This window comes from Xiphias gladius, chromosome 14 (genome assembly GCF_016859285.1).
Source record: "Xiphias gladius isolate SHS-SW01 ecotype Sanya breed wild chromosome 14, ASM1685928v1, whole genome shotgun sequence".
NCBI lineage: Eukaryota > Metazoa > Chordata > Actinopteri > Istiophoriformes > Xiphiidae > Xiphias > Xiphias gladius.
In genome coordinates, this window is record NC_053413.1 from 14291513 (window position 1) to 14312391 (window position 20879).

Genomic DNA, 20879 nt, shown 5'->3' on the forward strand with positions numbered 1-20879 from the left:
TGAATAAATCAAAAGGGATCATGACGAACAACTGATGAACTGTTCTTCTTTGTTAAATCCTGTGTCCATCTTTGAGGCAGTTTAGATGACAAACGGCCAAATTTAAGTAACTCCTATATGGAAACGAGTGAGAAAGAAAAGAGAAGAGAAGAAAAGCGAACAGAAGAGAAGAGAAGTTGTAAATGACAGCCATCAAAGACATACGGAGATAAAATAAGGTAAATAGGTTCACAGAGAGAGAAATGTGAATGTCAGAGGTGGTGATGATGAGAAAAGAGATAGAGACAGGATGACAAAAAAAAAAAAAAAAACAGAGAGAGGGAGCTATGTTGTGCTGTGTGGTAGACTCCAGCCCCCTAATTACAGAAGGTTGCCCTGAAAAGAGTTTGCCAGCCGGGGGGATCTGTGCCTGTGCCAAGTGGACATGAAACATGCCGCGCTGGATCACAGAGGGCCTGTCTGCCCCTCTTGCTGTCCCACTACATGACAACCCCAGAGAGAGAAAGAGAGGGAGGGAAAGGGAGAGAGGTGGGGAGGTGGGGGAAGTTTGGAAACAAGGGCTACCTCCTTCTTAGTTCTAACTCTTGTCACTCTTTTACTCACTTTCACTGTGCTGCACTCAATCCTGGCTTCGCCTTAGCATCTATTTTTCTACTTCTCTTATTACTGTCTATAGCTCCTGCCTCTGTCCTTCTCTCTGTCTCTTTCTTTGTTTGTTTGTTTCTTTCTTTCTTTCTTTTTTCTTTCTTTCTATCTTTCTTTCCCCCACGCTCTCTGCACCTCCCCCAGCCTGGAGCAGGCTCCTATAATTGATGGGGAGAAAAGAAAAAACAAACTAATTCAGCCTACGCCATTAAAGTGTGAGATCAGGTTAAAAACTCTGGGCCTTGGAGACACACTCCAATATTTCTAAGCTTCGCTTTCAGGGCTTTAATTACCGTCGCAGGGGCTTGAGAATATCAAGTCACCTCGTTTTGCAGGCACGGGTGTCTTTTTTTAAGTATCTGGCTCAGTGCATCCCAGAAGAAAATACTTAAAATTGGGACATGTTCTTGTTGGGTTTGCACATCTGGTCCTACAAATTTTTTAAAGCTGAGAAGTATTTATAAAGCTTTTATTCCAAGGGAGCCACAACAAAAAGATGTAGGATAAGTAATTTCCTGAAGACTTTTGGGAGACTTTTGTGGTTGAGAAAATTAAGTAAACGTTTTTCAAAAGGAGTACTGGTTCTTTGAGTTTATTTGACTTTTATTAAACCATTTTCACACTGCCAAGTACATGTGCAAAGTGATGAGGCTTGATGTAAAAACTGTCCTTGGACACATAGTTCCCCCCAACTCCACTCAGTTTCCTTGCCACACAGATTTCCAATCAAAAAAGGCTACTACAAAATGGAACCCTTTCCGTTCGTGGACCGCTTTGACATCTGTTAAACCTTTTTTGACATTTCGTATGTTAACCTCTGCAGCGTGGGGTTTTGATCCCAACAGGAACTGGGTGGCTCGGATAGACTCGGGCTCTGTAATTACAGGCCTCCTGAAGTAAATTATAGCTATTTGTGTCTCGTTCCTCCCATCTGGACCACCCAGGCAGTCAGTCCTCTCTCTTCTCTCTCTCTATTTCTCGCCTTCTCTCCTCAACCCCTGGTCCGGCCCCAACCACCCAACTTTAAGCTTTGCAACTACTCTGCTCATTTTAGCTCCACTCAGTTCACTGCTCGCTCCCGAAGGAACCTCGTCCTTTCTTTTCTTATCTGTCTTTCTTTCTATCTCCCGATTTTGCTTCTCCTTTTTCTCCCTCTTTCTCATTTTCTACCTCTTTCTCTTTGTCACTCTTTTTCAGTCCCCCTACCCTCTCCCTCAGCCTGCGCTGCACACAGCCTTAAAGAGACAGTTCCCAGAAATTTTCCCACCCTGGGAAGAAAGCGCCTTTGAGTGTGGGGTTTTAACACCCCCATGGCGGGTAATTTTATTACATGAGCAATTTTTGTAACGTGAAATATTAGTCCATGTCTGGCAACACGAACAGAAATGAAAAAAAAAAAGATCACAACTGTCTAAATCATATCTACAGTTCTTTCATTGGATGTTAGATGAGAAACTCGACTTACAAATTTTAGCAATCAACTTGACTCTGTGGGGTGAAACATACAAATTCATTTACTAGCCTCACCACTAAAAGTACTTTCACAACAGTTACGACAGGGAAAGTGAAAAGCAGGCGTAAAATATCACAACAAGCCCTGACATGGTTTCATTGCTGTGGGTGAACAAATATGATGTTTGCCTGTGTGTGTGTGTGTGTGTGTGTGTGTGTGTGTGTGTGTGTGTGCATGTGTATGTGTGTGTGTGTGTGTGTGTGTGTGTGTGTGTACCATTGTAAAAACTGGACCCTGTCTCCATCAACCTCAGTCATTTCCTCCTCACCTGACCCTTCCATTCCCAAAAGCCGAACCCCCAGAATCCCCTAACTTGGTTAAATATATGTGGCTTCTCACATCTGGCTTCTAGGATAGAGCCAAGGCCACCTTTAAAGCACTGTGTTTCAAATTTATTCTATTCTATTCTATTCTATTCTCCCTTCGTGGCTTACAGGCCTAGTCCCAGTTCCAGGCCATGCTAGGTCAGACCAGGCCACCTTCAAAGTTCAGTGTGGTAGATTAGCTGGATTAGGGGGCCTCTGAAAGGCCCCACGCTGCTTTTGGAGGAAGACCCAAGACGAAGATGGCTGTAAGTGACATGTACGCCATTACCTGCTATGTAGTGCATTGGAAATGACCTTTTCCTGATTGACACTGCATGAGAAGAAAAGTAAAGCTGATTTCTACACAGAACTTCCCTTGATAACAGAAAGATTTATGGGGAAAAAAGTTCTGACCAATTCTAAGTAGCAACAATGTGAAAAAAAAAAAAAAAGACAGAAAGCTATCCCTTGGCTGCCCTCTTCCATACATCATTTACTCTTTCTCTCAAGCCTTTTTTTCACAGTGTCCTCCAATAAAGGTCCTTTATTTCTTTTGATTTTCAGCTAAGGAAATGATGGTTGAGAAATTCAATCTCTTGGCCTGGCACCCAGCATCACAAAAAAAAAACCTCTTGCTCCTTTTGTCACACGTGGACCCACCAGAATCAGGACTGTGTCCCACTTTGGGTCCCCAGCCCGGCCCTGCCCTGTGGCATTCCCTAGCCAGGGCACCCCCAGCAGATGGGCCGTTCCTCCATACAATCCTTCAGTACAGCATTTCCAGACTGAATGCAGACCCTTTTGTCATTCAGCACTTCGATTTCTTTCAGATGTTTCCCAACAAACAGCAGAATAAAATAAAGAGGGAACGTTTTTTTCACAACAAAAGCAAATGGACCAAAACTTTCCCAGCCTGTAAAACAATGCCAGAGTTGGCTGTGGGAGGTTGAGGCTGGGGGCAAGAAAGAGAAGCTGGCACTTTGCTATCTTACCTATAGAAATACAATGTGTGTGTGTTTGTGTGTGTTTGTCTTAACACAAACACTGTATCAGTTCATCAATCCTCAAAGACAGTTGTTTATCAGTGTTATTTTATGAGGAGAATAAACTAATCAGTGTGTGAACACAAGAAAACCAAATTATCACTTTCAATCTGTTTAAATCCAGCAGTTCCCACCATGATGAAAAAAAACAAAAAAAGACAGAAAGCTATCCCTTGGCTGCCCTCTTCCATACATCATTTACTCTTTCTCTCAAGCCTTTTTTTCACAGTGTCCTCCAATAAAGGTCCTTTATTTCTTTTGATTTTCAGCTAAGGAAATGATGGTTGAGAAATTCAATCTCTTGGCCTGGCACCCAGCATCACAAAAAAAAAACCTCTTGCTCCTTTTGTCACACGTGGACCCACCAGAATCAGGACTGTGTCCCACTTTGGGTCCCCAGCCCGGCCCTGCCCTGTGGCATTCCCTAGCCAGGGCACCCCCAGCAGATGGGCCGTTCCTCCATACAATCCTTCAGTACAGCATTTCCAGACTGAATGCAGACCCTTTTGTCATTCAGCACTTCGATTTCTTTCAGATGTTTCCCAACAAACAGCAGAATAAAATAAAGAGGGAACGTTTTTTTCACAACAAAAGCAAATGGACCAAAACTTTCCCAGCCTGTAAAACAATGCCAGAGTTGGCTGTGGGAGGTTGAGGCTGGGGGCAAGAAAGAGAAGCTGGCACTTTGCTATCTTACCTATAGAAATACAATGTGTGTGTGTTTGTGTGTGTTTGTCTTAACACAAACACTGTATCAGTTCATCAATCCTCAAAGACAGTTGTTTATCAGTGTTATTTTATGAGGAGAATAAACTAATCAGTGTGTGAACACAAGAAAACCAAATTATCACTTTCAATCTGTTTAAATCCAGCAGTTCCCACCATGATGAAAAAAAACAAAACACCCTGAGATCACTCTTTAAAAACAGTATAAAACAGCAAAAACAACATGAAAAATCAGTTTCACTTACATTCTATTCAGATGTGCCAGTGGTGTTAGCCACCACACATAAATTTCCACCAGGGTTGGCATTTAGGCACTTTCTATTTCCATATGTATAGGCTTGCCTGTGCTAATTATGCTAATCATGGGCAGTGTTGGCCACTGTGAAAAATAGTCACATTAGACACTCCACTGACCGCTAATACTGCTTAATGTGTGGTTGAAACATACATTCATCCCTGCCTGAAAGGCAAAATTTTTCCACGTTGCTGGTCTCATTCAGACGAGAAATGAATTTATTGAGCCCAAGAACCATTTCTTTTTTCCCTCCCAAGTACCAAGAAAATGTTCAGTCTCTCTCGGTCTCCCTCTCCCTTTACTTTTTATACTTTCATGGTGTGAAGACAGAGGCAAATGGTGCAAACTCTAAGGTGACTGGTGTTGCTTTATTTCGCGCAGACCAAAGACAAAGGTTGCTCTTCAGCAAGGAAAGAAAGGGTGCCACACTATATTGATTGAGTTTTCATTATCCCGTTTTCGGCTGCATTGCAGCCTTTCAAGATATTGAATTCAGCGTTGCAAAGAGTCTGACAGTTCAGTGCCCTTTTTATGAAAGCTTTGGCACCAAAATAACAGTATAAAGGTATGTTATCACTGTAAATGTGGCTGTGTTGAAATCCAGTCCACATGATGAATATTTTTGTTTTATAACTGTTAGAGAGCAGTCTGTGTGTTTCCTGTATCTTGGAAGCAAAAGCCATGTGTCTATCATGTGCACATGTGTCTATAGCTGCTAAATGTGTGTTTATTTGTTGGGGGGTGGTCTTGGTCTGACTGTTGAAGAGTGTGTGTGAGTGTGTGTTGGGGGGTGGGGGTGCTGAGAAAGGGGAAGGAGTGAGGGCGACTTGGATTGAAGGATGGAGGGAAGGGGGGTGAAATAAACATTTAGAAGTGACCCAGGTTGACTCTGGTCTTGTTTGTTCTCTCTACCAGTGAGGTCCTGGGCCCTGAGCGCTGGGAGTTTATTTATCTAGCTGGGGCACCACCGCGCACTATTCACCTCCAATAATGCCTCATAGAGCTCCCTTTCTGTGTCTGAACTGGGGCGCTGTGTGCGCTCCGATGAATTATAGCATTTACCTGCTGTGCCGCTCCGAGGTTTGTTTAGAGAAACTGCTCCAAACATCGAAATGCCCACGTGTGCATCTGCTCATTTGCGCAAACTCAGGGGTGTTTTCTCTCATCCACATTCTTTCTGTGTCTTTTAATCAATCTGTGTCTGGGTCTCCTCATATCTGCAAAACATGTCTGATTTCATTACTAGCTGGCTAAGATGGCACTTCAGTCTCTATGCATTCATTCAATGTGAATTGTGTATGTGTAAGTCGCCCTATCCTATCCTCTTTCTGCATGGCCTCTTTATGGAACATGCGGTGCGCCTGCTATCTGGTTAGGCCCTGTCTCATTGGACTCATATTTAGACAGCTTGAGTCTCTCCGCACATGTCTGTCGTGCCTCACCCATACTCTGCCAAGAAGGATGAGTTTAGGCAATATAAGAGTAAACACCAGCACCTTTTACATGCAGGCCATTTCTTTCCTCTCTTTCTCAAACAAGCTTTTCACGTGGGTCTTTGTGTGGGGCAATAATCTGAGCTGAAAAAGTTTTGCGATTTTAAATGACACTTAAAACAATTATCCAAACACTGCAAAAAGAAAAAACTCTAGTTTCACAGATTTTAGTTACATGTCAAGCCTAAGCAAGCAACTTCTCTCTCATCAAACTAATACCGCCCCCCCCCCCACACCACACACACAGCACTTTATGTTGAATGACAGACATGCACGAAACAGTCTCACATTTGATGTTTGTTCAAGTGAGACAAGCAGAAAAACAAGCAAAAAAAGCCAGCTAGCCATAAACCCTCCACCCTGTTCCTGCCCCAACCCCCCGATGTCTCCTCTCATCTTTCTCTTCTTCCTGCACCTCTTTTTATGACCTCTCTCTTTTCTGCTCGTGGACAATACAGGCTGGGTCACAGGTTGACCAGCTCACACCAATTATATATCCTGTCCTCAAAGGTGGACAGGATATATAAGCAAAAACACTACAGAAGACATAATGAATGTTTACAGCATGCAAACATCATCTATATTGAATTTAAGGAAATCTAGGAATTATAAAATGTAATATAATTCAGACACTTTCGAATAATATACTTTGAAAAAGGGAAATGTAGTAGTAGTGTATTGTAAATGTAGTATCATCTTATCTTCATTGGGTGCTAGTATTTGCTTCACTTTCCAAGAAAAAAAAAAGATACTATGGAATACATTGGAATACAAAAAAACATCCTGCAAAACAAGATCTGTGTGGGTAATTTAAGGCCTTTTGATGGGTGATGTCTGTCTCAGATTCTCCTCAGTGACTGAGCATTAAACCAAAAATAGTCCTTAATCCTCTTGTCAGACTAAACACCCCGATATAGTGGCTTCTATTCTCACCTGCACAGGTGTGAGGACTGAAGGCATGATTAACCCTTTTACTTTTTTGTTGCATGTCCTCAATGCAATATGCACAGGTTTCCAGACAAGTATCCATGGGCAATAAAGGCTCTCATGTCAGAGGGAAAGTATACTGTAAAAGTATGGTCAGGAATGCAGGTATGCAGTGCACAAAACTGAACTTTTCCTCCCATTACCTCCCATTCTGTCTCTCTCTGCCTACTCTTTCTAGACACAGACTGCGCTGCTGTGCTCTGCTTCACAGTGTTTTGGTCCTGTAGGAGGGAGGAAGCAATTAAAAAAGCCCTGGTGGCCTGACTTCACAGAGCAAGCAGACAGACAGGTAGAAATATAAACAGACACACACAAAGCACAGGGAGAAACACCGGCATGCAGTCAGGAAATTTGAGCGGGCAGACATACACGCTGTACACGCCGAAGGTGGCAAAGATGGCAAGTGTATGTGTTTGTGTTATGTGTGAATACTGTGGGGACAGCTTCACGTATGAATATATGATGGGAAGCATATGCCCCTGACACATTCACACACACACACATTCCCACCACACACCTTACACCATGCTGGCAGAGTGTTAACACATACGGTGTCATTTCACAGCTAGTTTACTGTGAACAAATTAGGATACCAGCGGAAAAGCTTTGCTTATGCTGCAATTTGGAAGAGCTGTTTCATAAGATTCATTTTCAGACATGATTGAAATGACTTACAGGTTTACATTAGACTTGCTTTCTTTTCAGTCAAGGTATTTAGAGGAAAACAATCCAATAAAACTTAATAACAGATGTAAAAAACAATCTGAGTCTCTTAACATGAAATCAGCTGTCTTATTAGCGAGCATATCATTCCTCCCTCTTGGGTTCTGTCTTATGTGCAATGGTGCATGTGTGTGTGTGTTTTTCTGTGTTTGTGTGTGTGTGTGTGTGTGTGTGTGTGTGTGTGTGTGTGTGTGTGAGTGAGAGAGAGAGAGAGAGAGAGACAGAGGGAAAACTAACCTCTCCTTGTTACTGAACCACTTTACTCTCCATTGAGGCCCTAGCAGCTTTGTCAATGGGCTATTGGTGGAAACAAGGCAGGCAGAAACTTTAGAAACATGGCTACGGCCTCTTAAAGGCACAGCATTCCTTTTCAGCCCCCCCGGTTCAACTCTCTCAATTCCGCAGCAAAACAACTGGCACACAAACATCTAAACATCTCCTTTAAGAGGTGGCGCTGCCAATTAGCTCAAGACGTAATCCCGAAGCTTTACACTAACCAGGATGAAACCAAAGAAAGAGGAGACGGTGGAAATTCAAACTCTTGTTTCCTAGTTTTTGCGGGAGACTTAGGCTTTTCCTACCAACCTCAAACTAACAATTTGAGTGACAACAATTATAAAGACTGTTTTTTAAATTCTGCCTGATGGAGGAACCTATTTAAAGTCCTGTGCAACTGAAGCACACAGCCCAATAACACTTCTCCTGACACCAGCAGCGTGTGATTCCTCCAACACCTCAACACTCAGCTCCTGTTGGGAGCCGCCTGTCCCCATCCTCTAGTGACATGGTGGGCTTAAAAACCCTATAGAGTCTGTTTATATTCACCAACTGCTGTGGCGCTTTTAGAGTGTGCAAAACAGGTGGATAAACTTCAGCTGCATTCACTTATATTTTTTCTTCTTGTGAGGAGGAGGAGGAGGAGGAGGAGGGAAGGGGTTTAGGGAGGTGGTGCCTGCTTGCCTGCCTGCTTGCCTCTTGTTGAATGGAATCCAAGAATAGTTAGGGACCACACAGGGAGCTGAGGGGGGAGGGGTCAGAGCCCTCAAAGATGGCTAACCATTCACACAGTCCATCTGCTGCGGGGATCAGCCCCTGCACTGAAAGCCTGGGGGTTTAAAAGGAATTTGGCCAGTGTGAAAAAACCAAATAAAGCTGCCTCTGCCCCTGAAAATGTACAGATAACCTTAACCTAAAACGCACTTAGACAGGGTGAAAGAGAGCGGTGTCAAATGTAGAGAAGGTTTGCGAATTAGCGCAGAATCACAAACGCAGCCATCCTTATAAAGCAAGCAAAAGACATTGTGTGTCTTTATGACACTGGAATGCAGCTGTGTCAGAGATGTTTTCGGGTTTCTCGGGTTAACTGTGACTTATTAAGAAATGAACAGACATGAGCAAACAATGCGGAGCTTCAAGAAAAAAACAATCCTCTGGTGACACGCAGAAGACAAAGACATGAACTACTACTGACAAGGGAGTTATAACTGTGTCTACAAGCTATTTGGAATTTGTATTCCTGTCAAGGAGTGATGAATTTGTGAGTAATACAAAAAAAAATAACGTGTGTAACCGTCATTTCCATCCAGGCATACGCTAAAAAACCAACTCAAATCATTCTCGACCCTGTTGCCGCTCCAGTCTGGATTTCATCCAGACGAGCAGTCAGTCTGTCCGTCACTGAACACCTAGTGCCCTCCCATGGCACTGAGGTGACACTAACATTGCCACCCTGCATCTTCCCACTGGCCACTATTCTCATTCAAACTCCGAATACATCCAGGGGGTAAAACAGGTTCATGAGCTGAGTGTAAAAGTCGGTAAATCCAGCCATTAACCTAAGGCTGGCCTCACAGAATGATCGTTTACCTGGAGGATGCACTGTGGGACGTTGTAACAGTCACAACACCAGACACTGGTGCAAAACTAACATCACTTGTTAAGGGGTTTGTGTTGCTGCTTCACACAATCATCGCTCAGGAGCGGCACATGCTGTATCAACTGAGAGATATCTTGGGACTCACCTTCCACCCATAGCTGTTCGATGTCCGTTTCGATGGCTGCAACTCGGAGTCCCACAGACAGGGCCCCAAACACTAAGAGTCCAATAAAGAGGACCTTCCCACAGTGCCTCTGGATGTGGCAGCCCAGAGAGAACAGGAGGGCCTGGAACCTCGCCCGGATCCACAGAGGAGCTTTCTGACCTACCGCCTTACCCTAGATTTGAAGAAGGAGGGAGGGCGATAAAAGGACAGTATCATTATTACTATGTTACCATACATAAATAATGTATCATTGCACAGCTGTCCACAAAGGCAGGTTTCATAGTTTGTATGTCTCTTTCTCTAGTGTAAAGATTGTAGATCCCATCTAAACCACAGTGACAACTGACAACCAAAATATTGGATGAAACATGCCCCTGTATTCAGAGAGAAGAAATTGTTGTAGTATTTGAAATGACGCTTTATATAAAATGGTGACAAATTAAGGTGCTAACTAGCTAACTACAGGTTTGACTGCCAATGTTGTCCTGTCTTGTGTGTGCTGTCAGACTCCAGCGGAAATCTCATGTCCAACACCTGAACTTAGTCCAGACTCTGGACAGGATCTCACATTTAAGAGGATTTAAACTGCACAGTTATGGCAATAATTTGTACAAGCATTCATATTTTTTGGGGGGGGGACTAGTTCCTCCAACTTCGGCTCAGAGAGTCCAGAGCAACAGCTATGAAAAAGACAAACATGCCTGCACTGTTTTCACTCATAGAACAAAACCGTGACATTACGAAATTATGGGAAACTTAAAGTTATGAAATGTCAGATTATAGTTCCAGTCTGGATGTTGGAGATTTACAGGAACAACACTGTTGTATAAATTTGCACTTAATACTTAACACCTTCTATGATTCTGGTCTTTGGTGAGTTTGTAGTACAAAGTTATCACCAAATGTGCACTGCTGTGTGCAAAAATATTGGCAGTTAACATTTTGGGTGAGTAAAAGCCTTGCTCGTTCGTTTCTGTATAAACTAATACGTGCTAACTGATTCATCTCTTTATTATCATACCATTCCTCTAATTTACAATACAACTGCTAGAATCTCTACTTTAATACGAGCCCTTCAGCCCCCGTGCTACAAATGTCACCGCTGCAGAAGACATTGCGCTGGTGTTGTGGTTTCTCTCAGCGGTGCTGAAACACGTCCAAGCATCCGGGCGGTCCAAAGATGCTTTGTCAGATCAAACTCAATCAGTGAATTCCTTTACAGGACCCACCACATTTCCAAACAGACCCCGGGCCAGTGCGCTCTCCGCTGCCTGCACAAAGCCAAAAACACGCACAGCACGACCGGGGATACGGGAGCAAACCCGCACTCTCTCACTCACTCCCCGACGGTGGCTTTACCAACAACAACAACAACAACAACAACAACAACAAATTATACTGATACTAATACTAATACTAATACTACTAATACTACTACTAATAATAACAATAACGAGAGTCTGGTGTTCATTCAAATGAACGGCAAAAGTTAACATGCTGCCAAATATGAAAATTCGTTTTAAGCTGTAATCACTTGGTTCCAGGGGGTGCGAGCTCAGACCTTTAGCCTGTAGGGTTTTGTCCCGGTAAGAATGAAGTGTAAGGTTTCTCTAGTCTACATCAAACCCCGATGACAATTTCCTCCCTTTTTTTTCCTTTATGATCTAATAAACAGTTGGACCGAACTACTCCCGATCTCGCCGTCGTCTCCCTCCGGGAGCTCCGGTGGTCCCCGGACCCCAGTTTGGGAAGATGCTGCCTCAGCCTACCCTACGTTCCCACACGCGCCCCTCAACTCACGGCGAGATAACGGCTAAATCAAAAGCTGCCTCTGAAAACCTTTCATTCACGTCTGCCGACTGAATGAAAGCTGCCTTCATAGTAAATCCACACCGGACTGCGAGCGTTGTATCACCTTTGAGATCTGTTTAAGTGCGAAAGCAGCGTGGCAGTAGCTGGGTCTCCGGAGTAGGTCTGGGTTCGCAGGCGGCTGGGAGCGCGTATAACTCGGGGGTAAATCTCCAAAGACGCCGGCCCCTGGGACCCCGCGATCCGAGGCCATGGTCCGAAGAGGGTGAACGGGGCGCAGAGCGAGGCGACAGAGAATCGGTGCGAGTTCAGAAAAAGCGACAATAATCCAACATAGAAGAGGAGCGCATCCAGCACCGCCGGCGACAAGTTAGAAGAACGTTTTCTAGTCTTCCTTGGAGCCAAACAAGTCTCGAAACTCCATCCCAACATTATGCGCCGAAATCCGTATAGATCCTTCAGTCTTCATTCGTCCCGACAGTTTGTGAAACGACGTCTCTGCGAGGAGTAGTAGTAGTGGGAGTTGTAGTAGTAGTAGTAGTAGTAGCCTATGTCTGAGCCGTCCGTGTCAAGTCTAACTCCGATCCCGCAGCGGCAACATTTGGAGAAGTTCGCCTCTCGGCAAATCCTGAAAAGGGAGGTTTGATGGAAAAGTGCTCCGGCTCCCATTGGCCAAGGAAGAGGCAAATTACTTTGCAAACATCGCCTATTATTAGCTGCTAAGCAACAGCTCACCAAAGTGGAGAGAGAGGGGGACCACCCAGGCTGCTGCTGCCTGGGCTGGAGGGAGGGGAGGAGAGGGGGAGAGGGGGAGGGGGAGAGGAACTCTTTCAATAAAACCCTGCACAGGCGCGCACGCACGGACGCGCGCGCGCGCGCGCACGCTCACGCACGCAGCTTGCTGCCCGCCCGCCCGCCCGCCCGCCTCACTTGCTCTCTGAACATTATTCCCAGTTGCCTGGCCCTCCAGTTTGTAAGAAGCAATCGCACATGCCATCTATTGATATAACAGCGACAGGCACGCACACAGTTCTCAGCTTTTCTGTTTCATCAACACAGGCCAATCAGTTTTTCTTCTTTCTCTTTTCTTTCCCTTTTTTTTTTTTTTTTTTTTTTTGTATGGGAGAGTTACAGATCTGTCAGCACGTTTCATATCACTTCAGGGCATCTCATGTTTGATGAGGTTTCGGAGCCTCACATTTGTTACAGAACACCCTAAAGACATTTTTACCATCTCAAGTCTTCGCTGTGGTTGCAGTTTGTTAAAGGCAGGCCGTGAGAAGACGTCTGCGAGTGTGTGCATAGGTTTTTAGCAATAACAGCTGTAGCCTCACCTCTTTTGGCCAAAAGCTTCTAAACGTTGGTTGACCAGTTTTCTTACACCGTTAGAAGCTATAACCCCTTATCCCTATGAAAATTGCCACTAAAAGATCATAGGAATTATTCCACATATGCATCTTTTTCATCAACACTTTAAAGCGGCGCGGTTCAGTGAGACACCCTTATCTCTGTGGAGACTTCTGGAAAGTTTCCATGTCCCGCCATGCATGATTTCATGAGTTCAGAGAGCAGTTCACATAAGAACTACACCTGAAAAAGAAAGAAAGAAAGAAAGAAAGACAGAAAAAGAAAGACAGACATTGGGTTTTCAGACCAGATTGTTTTCTAATCTCTAAAAAAGAAAGAGGCTAGGAGTGTCTTGGTGGTTTGCTAATGTAAGCCCCCATTGGCCCCACTCATGACAGTATGGGGGTGAAGAACAAACACTTTACCAGATTACACAGTCATTCCCTGCCTAAACAGCAACCCGTGCTGCCGTGAGGAACATTTGTCAGGTGGCCGGTGCCAATTTGAGAGCCTTCGGGTGACAGTAAAACAATTTGAAGCTGAAGTAAAGCAATTTGAATGTAGGTGTTGGCGCAATCGAATCACTCTGTTTGTGACAGCTACAGCAGGGGCCGGTTCAGTCACTGTCACATCTTGCTGCTGAGCTTTTATGTCCATCATCACTGTTTACATGACAGAGACAAAGAACAAGAAACAGATAGATAGGAGGATGTAATGTTACTATCAGAGGGGCCTGGGATCAGTATGCATGTGATGCAGTACATCCCAGTGACAGATTTACACCGTGAAAAGGTACTTTCATTCATATTTTCCTAACTGTTGCAACTATAGTGCCATAAGTGGAAAGTCAGATGATAATAAAATCTAGTCCTGCAATGACAAATGAAGTCAGCTCCCTTAACACAGATCTCATTCAGTCAAAATAGGTTTTTTTTATTAACTCAATGTACAACATGAATATGAAGTGATTTGTAGAGCATATTAAGGGCTGCAACTAACTTTTTTTGTTTATTCATGTAATAATTTAGTTTAAAATGTTAGAACAAAGGGGAAAATGCCCAAAGTGATGTCTTTAAATGTCGTTTTGTCCAATCAACAGTCCAAAATGCAATTTTCAATGATACAAAACAGAGAAAAGCAGAAAATCCTCACCTCAGAGAAGCTGGAACCAGAGAATTTTATATATATAATTATTTATATATAATATAATCAATAACATATCTATAGACCAAGGTGAGGTTTCCTAAAAGGATTATATAGAGCAATACTTCACATTTTCAACTTTTTACATACAAAGAAGTTTGAAGTTTATACCTTTTATATTATGAACATATTTGATTTGTTCATAAAACACATTTTTTCATATATATATATGTAAACATAGGCTTTTTTTTTACATGATTATGGCCACTATCGCAGATTTTTGTACAACATAACACTTCAACCAACTGTTTTCTTATTTAGTAGTTTAGGACACCATGTACTTTTTTTTTTTCAAACTAGTGTGTACAGTACCAAACATATCGTATAAAGAATGACATTTGTATGAAAGTGGGTGGTTAAAAAAAATAAAATAAAATAAACACAACATGCTTATTCTACATTGATCAGTATCCATAAAAGCTAAACAGCAGTCAGTGTCTGACAGAAGCTTCCCAAAGGCTATCATTTCTGACCTTAGTTAGGCCTTTTCCTTCCAGATACAACAATACTTCACATAACATGTGCACAGAATTAATTACTACTAATAATCATATCAAATCAAAATATTAGTTATACTAATAACGATAAGCCCTGCTTCTAAATTGATTAGTATGTGCTTACATTACAAGCAAATCCAAAACATTTGTCTCTGAAATCAGGGTTAAGAGCAAAAACTACAGGTCAGCAGTCTAATCAGGAAAGGGGGCTAAATAATTAAACTTTCTCAGACCGTGGGTCAGTGAATAAATTAAATGTATCCTCTACTATCATGCAACTCTCTTTTATCATTTTGATCCTCTTTGAACAAGACCTTGTGGATCAACAAGTCATTATCTAAGAGCTGAGACACATTTTGTTACCACAGCCAGATATATTTCAGATCCCTATTTTCTGTGGTTACAAAGAAAAGATTCCGTTGTAGAGTTTTGTTCTGCTTTGAAGCCTTAAATGTCTTAATTTGATAAATCTGCGGTCAAGCATTTCTGCTGGTATGGATCCGTCTCTTTATATCTCTTGATAAAACAGAATATATTGTATCCACTGCCTGTATCATCCATCCTCTTTGGAATTGGAATGTAGGATCACAGGATACTGTTGTTCCCTTGTCATTTACCACCCATCCACCGCTCTCTGCAGAAGTTCACTGATACACCTACGTATATACTTACTCATCCGTCCGTCCAATGGGTGGCAACCATGCGCTCATGTTTGTAGGGAGCCACTTTCTGGTCTGTATTTTCACTCTGCTGGAACTGGGCACGATTTGCTTGGACTGGGTTGGGTCGGGTTGTGCGGCAGAGGGAAACAGGCAGCTGGAAATGGGAGCTAATGTGGAATGTGAGGAATTGGGCTGTGTGGTAGGGGGCCCCTTCAAGCCTAACAAACTCAGGGAGGTCCAAGGCCTGGTCTGGAGGCCTTGGATAAATAAACCATCTGAGATGACCATGCGCTGTGCAGATATCTGCCATCACACCGCCCCACCGCCCCCAAACACAAATTGCTCAAGCCCTCTTTCCCTCCTTCCCCTCTCCGTGTCCTGTGTCCCATATGGTCCCTCCTTCCATCCATCCCTTCCTCTCTTTACCTTCTCCCATGTTCCATCTTCTCTACTTTTACCTCCTCTGCACCTATTTTCATTTCTGTTTTCCTTCTCAACACCTTCATCTTTCCCTCTGTTTCAGCTGCTATTCTACTCCTGCTCTTCCTCTTACCTTTTTGCTCCCCGTATCTCCATTCCTCCATTTCATCTCTCCCCAGTGAATCCAACCATCCATCCGTTCATCCATGCATGCATGGCTGGCTGTCTGTCCAGGGTTCTCTATGTGCTATAGGCAGAGCTACGGAACCGCTCTGGCAATCAGCCGTCTCCCAACGGCCGAGACGCCCGGGGTTCAGGCACAGAAAGTGTTTATTTATCAAAGAGAGGTTGTGAGACTGCTCACGACTGCATTTCTCTTTCTCTTAAGGAATAAGTAATGGTGGAGAGTGAGTAGAAGAAAAGAGAGATCCAATACTGTATGTGTACATTGTTTTTTACTGGAGCAACAGTGATGGTCTTGATCATTTAGGACACATAGTAGAAATGAGGTGAAAATCAAATTCAACCATAAAAGACATAATGTGATATGCCACTCCAAACAACTGAGCTGTGTACCTGGGGAACACTGAGGAGGCTACACAAAAAAGAGGTAAAAGAGAGATAGAAGAAAAGATAGAACCCAACAAAAGTTTCGATTGTAGCCAACAAAAAACAAGCTTTTGGTGAAAAGATGATCATTCAGGGAAAAAGTGCTGATATTTTGCAGGACTCAGTTGTTGTACGGTCTTTTGAGAAGTAAAAGGACTATTTTTTACAGAAATTGTTAAAGTGAAGCATTTACAAGAAACATGATGCTAAATGCGCAACTGAAGTGATGAAACAGGGAATAACTTCAAACAAGAATGTCTATAATATATGTCAGAGAACCCATTTGACAATTATTGGTTCTATGTTAGGTTACAAATGTCACATGTTGATGGTTCCAGATCTGAAAAGAAAGCCAGGTATTAAAAATAAGAACAACTTTATATCAGGATTGGTTATCTTTCAAAGGTCCTTATATCCAGTTCCTTGATAGACAGTACCAGGCCTGGCTCAAACACTTACAGCATATTGTTATAGAAACAAGTTTTAAGTGGTTTTAGATTAAAAGGATTAGATAATCTGAGATAGGAATATTTTCATGAATTTTTCTGCAGTTTCCAATGAAAATGTCGGAATGCATTAAAGCACCTCATGTATGACAAAAGCCCTTGAGGGTCAGGATCTGTGTGTATGAGAAAAATAAATGTATCTACACCTCATCCCTTCTATATCTAAAACTAACCTTGCCCCAAGATCAAAAATCTAGAAAAAAAAGTATAAATGATTTTTGATGCAGGTCTGGAATAAAGATAAAGACCCTATTTGATTTATACAATCACTTAATTTTTTTACCCTCTCATTAAACCCTGAATATAGTTATCTATGCGTGAGGGCAATTTCCAATAATTCCATCATGCAAACCACTTTAGAGTGTAAAACAACAGAGCATCACATCTAGCTCTTAAATAAAGTCTGAGGCATAACAAAAAATTCCCTGGGGGAAAAAAAAAGACAGAACAAATCACAAACACATTTCAGGTCAACTCTTATCCAAATGAACAATTTATTTTCATGATAACCAAACTGAGTGTTTGGCCATGGGCTGACTAGCTAGAAAAATAAAGCTGTTGAAAAAAAACACAATATTTTTCATCCATCAGTTCATGATGATGGATATAAAATATACACCATAGTTTAAACTAATAAAAGCCTTTATACTTTTTCAGTCGTAAAACATTTTCACATTGGGTGTTTGATTTAAAGTTCACAAAGTCGTCCCACATATTGTTGGGAAAACCCATGAGACATTTTCAACTTTTCAAGTCTATAATTACTCGAGTTTCCCAGATATCAGTGAAAAGGCAAAAAGTTGCCCGGTAGCAGAGAGACACTCTCTGCATTGAGCACCTCTGTCAGTCTCAGAGGAGAGTCAAAGCTGCCACCCACAGACTCACACAAGATTAATTATGATAATGCATTTCTTTACCCCTTTGTCACCATAATGAATGGTTGCCTTTCTAGGGTAAAAACACACAAAACACAGAGAGAGACAGAGAAACACACTTTTCTTTAAGTCTTTGTTTGTGCGGTTGTAACAGAGGTATTGTCAGACGCAGCTAGCAGGTGGTAATGCAAACTCAGACCTGTAGCTTTTAAAGTGTGTGTGTGTGCTTGTGTGTGTGTGTGCATACGTTTGTATATGTAAGCAACTAAAGCTAAAATGGTATAGCTTTTCAAAAAAGCCCTGTATTATTGTGATCTGATGAAAAAGCTTACTGAAAAGGTCCCATCTTAAGACTTTGAGACAACACACAGCTGTCGTCTTACATGCAGAAATTATATTTAGATACTTTTTTTTTTTTGAGAACTGTAGCAGGAAAGTGAAAAAAAATATAATGCTTTTATTTAATCATACAGGAACTTTCTTTAGACATTTTTAAACTTTTAAATCTCTAATAGCTTACAATTCCGGAGTCGCTCAATTTTAAACATTTCCTCTAGCTAAGCTAATTACAAGCAGCCTTGGTGTGAAATTGAACAGAATAAAGAGATTTAAAGTGGGAGTGACTGTAGTAAAATTGCAGTGCAAGGAAACATAACTGAAGGTTTCAGACAGAAAAAATGTTAATTTTTCGTGATTTGGAATAGCCAACCTATTTGTGGTTACAGCTCTGGATGTTATATACACTGTAATGAATAAGATTAGAAAGAAAATGTCACCTGAGGTTGTAAAGTACGTCGGGCTTTTGCTTCCTCCTGTGATTTTATTGCAAAAGCAATTTAAGTTGAGATCCCAATCAACCACCCAGTCAATGTTTAGTTAATTAGTTGGGGGCCTGCATAGTGACAGACAGGGATATCTGGCTTATTGTGTGTGTGTGTGTGTGTGTGTGTGTGTGTGTGTGTGAGGCATGTCACTGAGGTTGTTATCCCATACATGGAATCTGTGTCTCCACACACACCCTTTGTTGGCTAAACAACATAAGCAACTGCTGTATCTCTAAAGCTTGTAAAAAAAGAGTATTTGTGTGTGTGTATGTATTCGGACGTTTAAGTTAGAGATGGGGTGGTGTCGGTGTGTCTTTATGTGTGTGTGTGTGAGTGTGTGTGTTTGGGGGGGCGGGGGGGTTGGGGGGTTGGGGGGGGGGGGGATTGGAGGAAATTCATTTGTGGCCGGAGAACACAGAAGACAAATTGAGGAAGTGTTGTGCTAATGTGTAGGGGTCAGCAGCAAACACACACAGGTTTCTGACTGACTGCCACTTGGGTGGCCTGCTCGGTCTCTCTCTCTCTCTCTCTCTCTCTCTCGCTCTCGCTCACCCACGATCAGCCCTCAAGCCATGAAGCCACCCAGCTACTCAGCCAACCCCCCAACCCAGAGCTGAGACTCCACCTCACCTCTCTGTGCATCTGTGTGTCTCCACCATCCGTCCAAGCCATCTAGTACTATATGTTTTTTTTATTTTCTATTTTCTCCCCCTTAGGGCTCAGCAGCAGTAAGACATCATTGTCTCGCAGAGAATATCTCAGAAACTAATGTGTTCACATTTAATGTTCCTTGTTTTATCTTCCTGACACAAAGCAAGAGTAACAACAGCCAAACTGTTTGGTTGCGCATTTTCTGCTCCTACGCTGTGTTGTTACGTTGTTTCTCAGCCCACGTCTCACTTCATAAATCAAATTTGAGGAAGGTCAAACACTTCCTCCCCAACTTTATCAGACTTTCTCTAGATAATCTTCAGACTTTACTTTGGACCGTTTTCACCACAACTTCTTCAGTAGAAAATAGTTCCTAAAAAAACTTTTGCCAGTCAGACATTTGGACTTTAGGATTATCCAGAATAACTGAAACATTTGTTTCCTGAATAACACACTGTTGCGGAATTTTTCAAAATAATTTTTCAATACTTCGTGCAACAAAAGCAAAATCCCCTTTGCCTCCATTGTATTCAAGTTTTGGCAGAGGTGGATATCTCAGAGGTGGATAACAGTGGCCCATGAATCCAAGTTCTTCGTGGCCAGATATGAGTTGTGATAAGTGGGGAAACATGCTTCTTGTAATTTGGGTGAACCCTTTAACCTATCAAACAACCAGCTTATTTATAGAACTTGGAGGTACAAGTGGGACATGAGACAATGTCAATGGTAACATGTCAAGAAGTGTCATCATGACTAAAAGCATCAAATGTTGACAGCCATTTGAATTTTCCCCGACCAGCTCTGGGTCCTTTCCCAGACTCTGGAGGGAGAAAAAAAAAAAAAAAAAAAAACTGATGTGAACAAACCACACAATATCCAAACTCCTGTCAACCTCTATGAAAATAATGTCCTAAATATTTTCTTCATGACCCCCTCTGCACACAGGCTAAAAAAAAATACGTTTTGCACACAAGAACAAGGCACGAACACACACTATAGAGGTGTGCAATTGAAACTGATCTTAAAGCTCGAAAGTTCATATTTTGACTTAAAATAAAGCAAGTTTTAAAATGTCACTGCAGATGTGGACGTGCTTCTTCATTTATTAATATGCCAGATTTCATCCTTGTTAAAACAAATCTTGTGGACAAATGTGCGGTCAGCGAAATGGGTAACTGATAACAATTTGTGCATGAACATGTTTTATTTTACAGATCACCTCCCTTCTCTCTGGTGCAAGATGGATTTGTTTAGGATGCATAATTAGATGAAAATCTTCTGTAGAGAGCTCAGAAAGTTCCACAAGGCGACAAAACCAAAGACCAACAGACGGCTGATATAAGATCTGTGGCTCGACATCTGATCTCCAGATCTGCAAAGCAAACAAGCACATTTGTGCACGCATGTGTGCAAACGCATGCATGCATGCGTTAGCTCACAGGGGTGTTAGACGGCACTGATTAGTTTGTACGACAGAGGATTAACAACAGTCACACACAGGTAAGCCTGCACACATGCGTGCAGATACAGGAGCGAACACACACATGTGCTGGAAGGCGGGCTCAGCCATGGCGGTGTTGTATTGAGGGGACTCCGGGGTCTCTGTATAAATATACAAACCTCTACCCAAACACGCCCGGCTGCCAGATCTCATCATGTGGTTGAAGAAAGAGGTCAGAGTGTGAGACCACTAAAGAGGTTAAC

General features: G+C 42.4%; 1 protein-coding gene across 1 annotated transcript in view; it reads right to left on the reverse strand.

Moving 5' to 3' along the window:
• The window catches only part of ptch2 (patched 2), a 31402-nt gene extending 19535 nt beyond the window's left edge, over nucleotides 1-11867 (reverse strand). Inside the window, exons 1-2 of the mRNA XM_040142691.1 lie at nucleotides 11688-11867; nucleotides 9752-9944 (exon numbers count right to left, since the gene is read on the reverse strand). Coding sequence (XP_039998625.1) covers nucleotides 9752-9944; nucleotides 11688-11834 — 340 coding nt within the window. The 5' untranslated portion in view covers nucleotides 11835-11867. The remainder of the gene's footprint in view (nucleotides 1-9751; nucleotides 9945-11687) is intronic.
• Between the last annotated feature and the right edge of the window lie 9012 nt (nucleotides 11868-20879).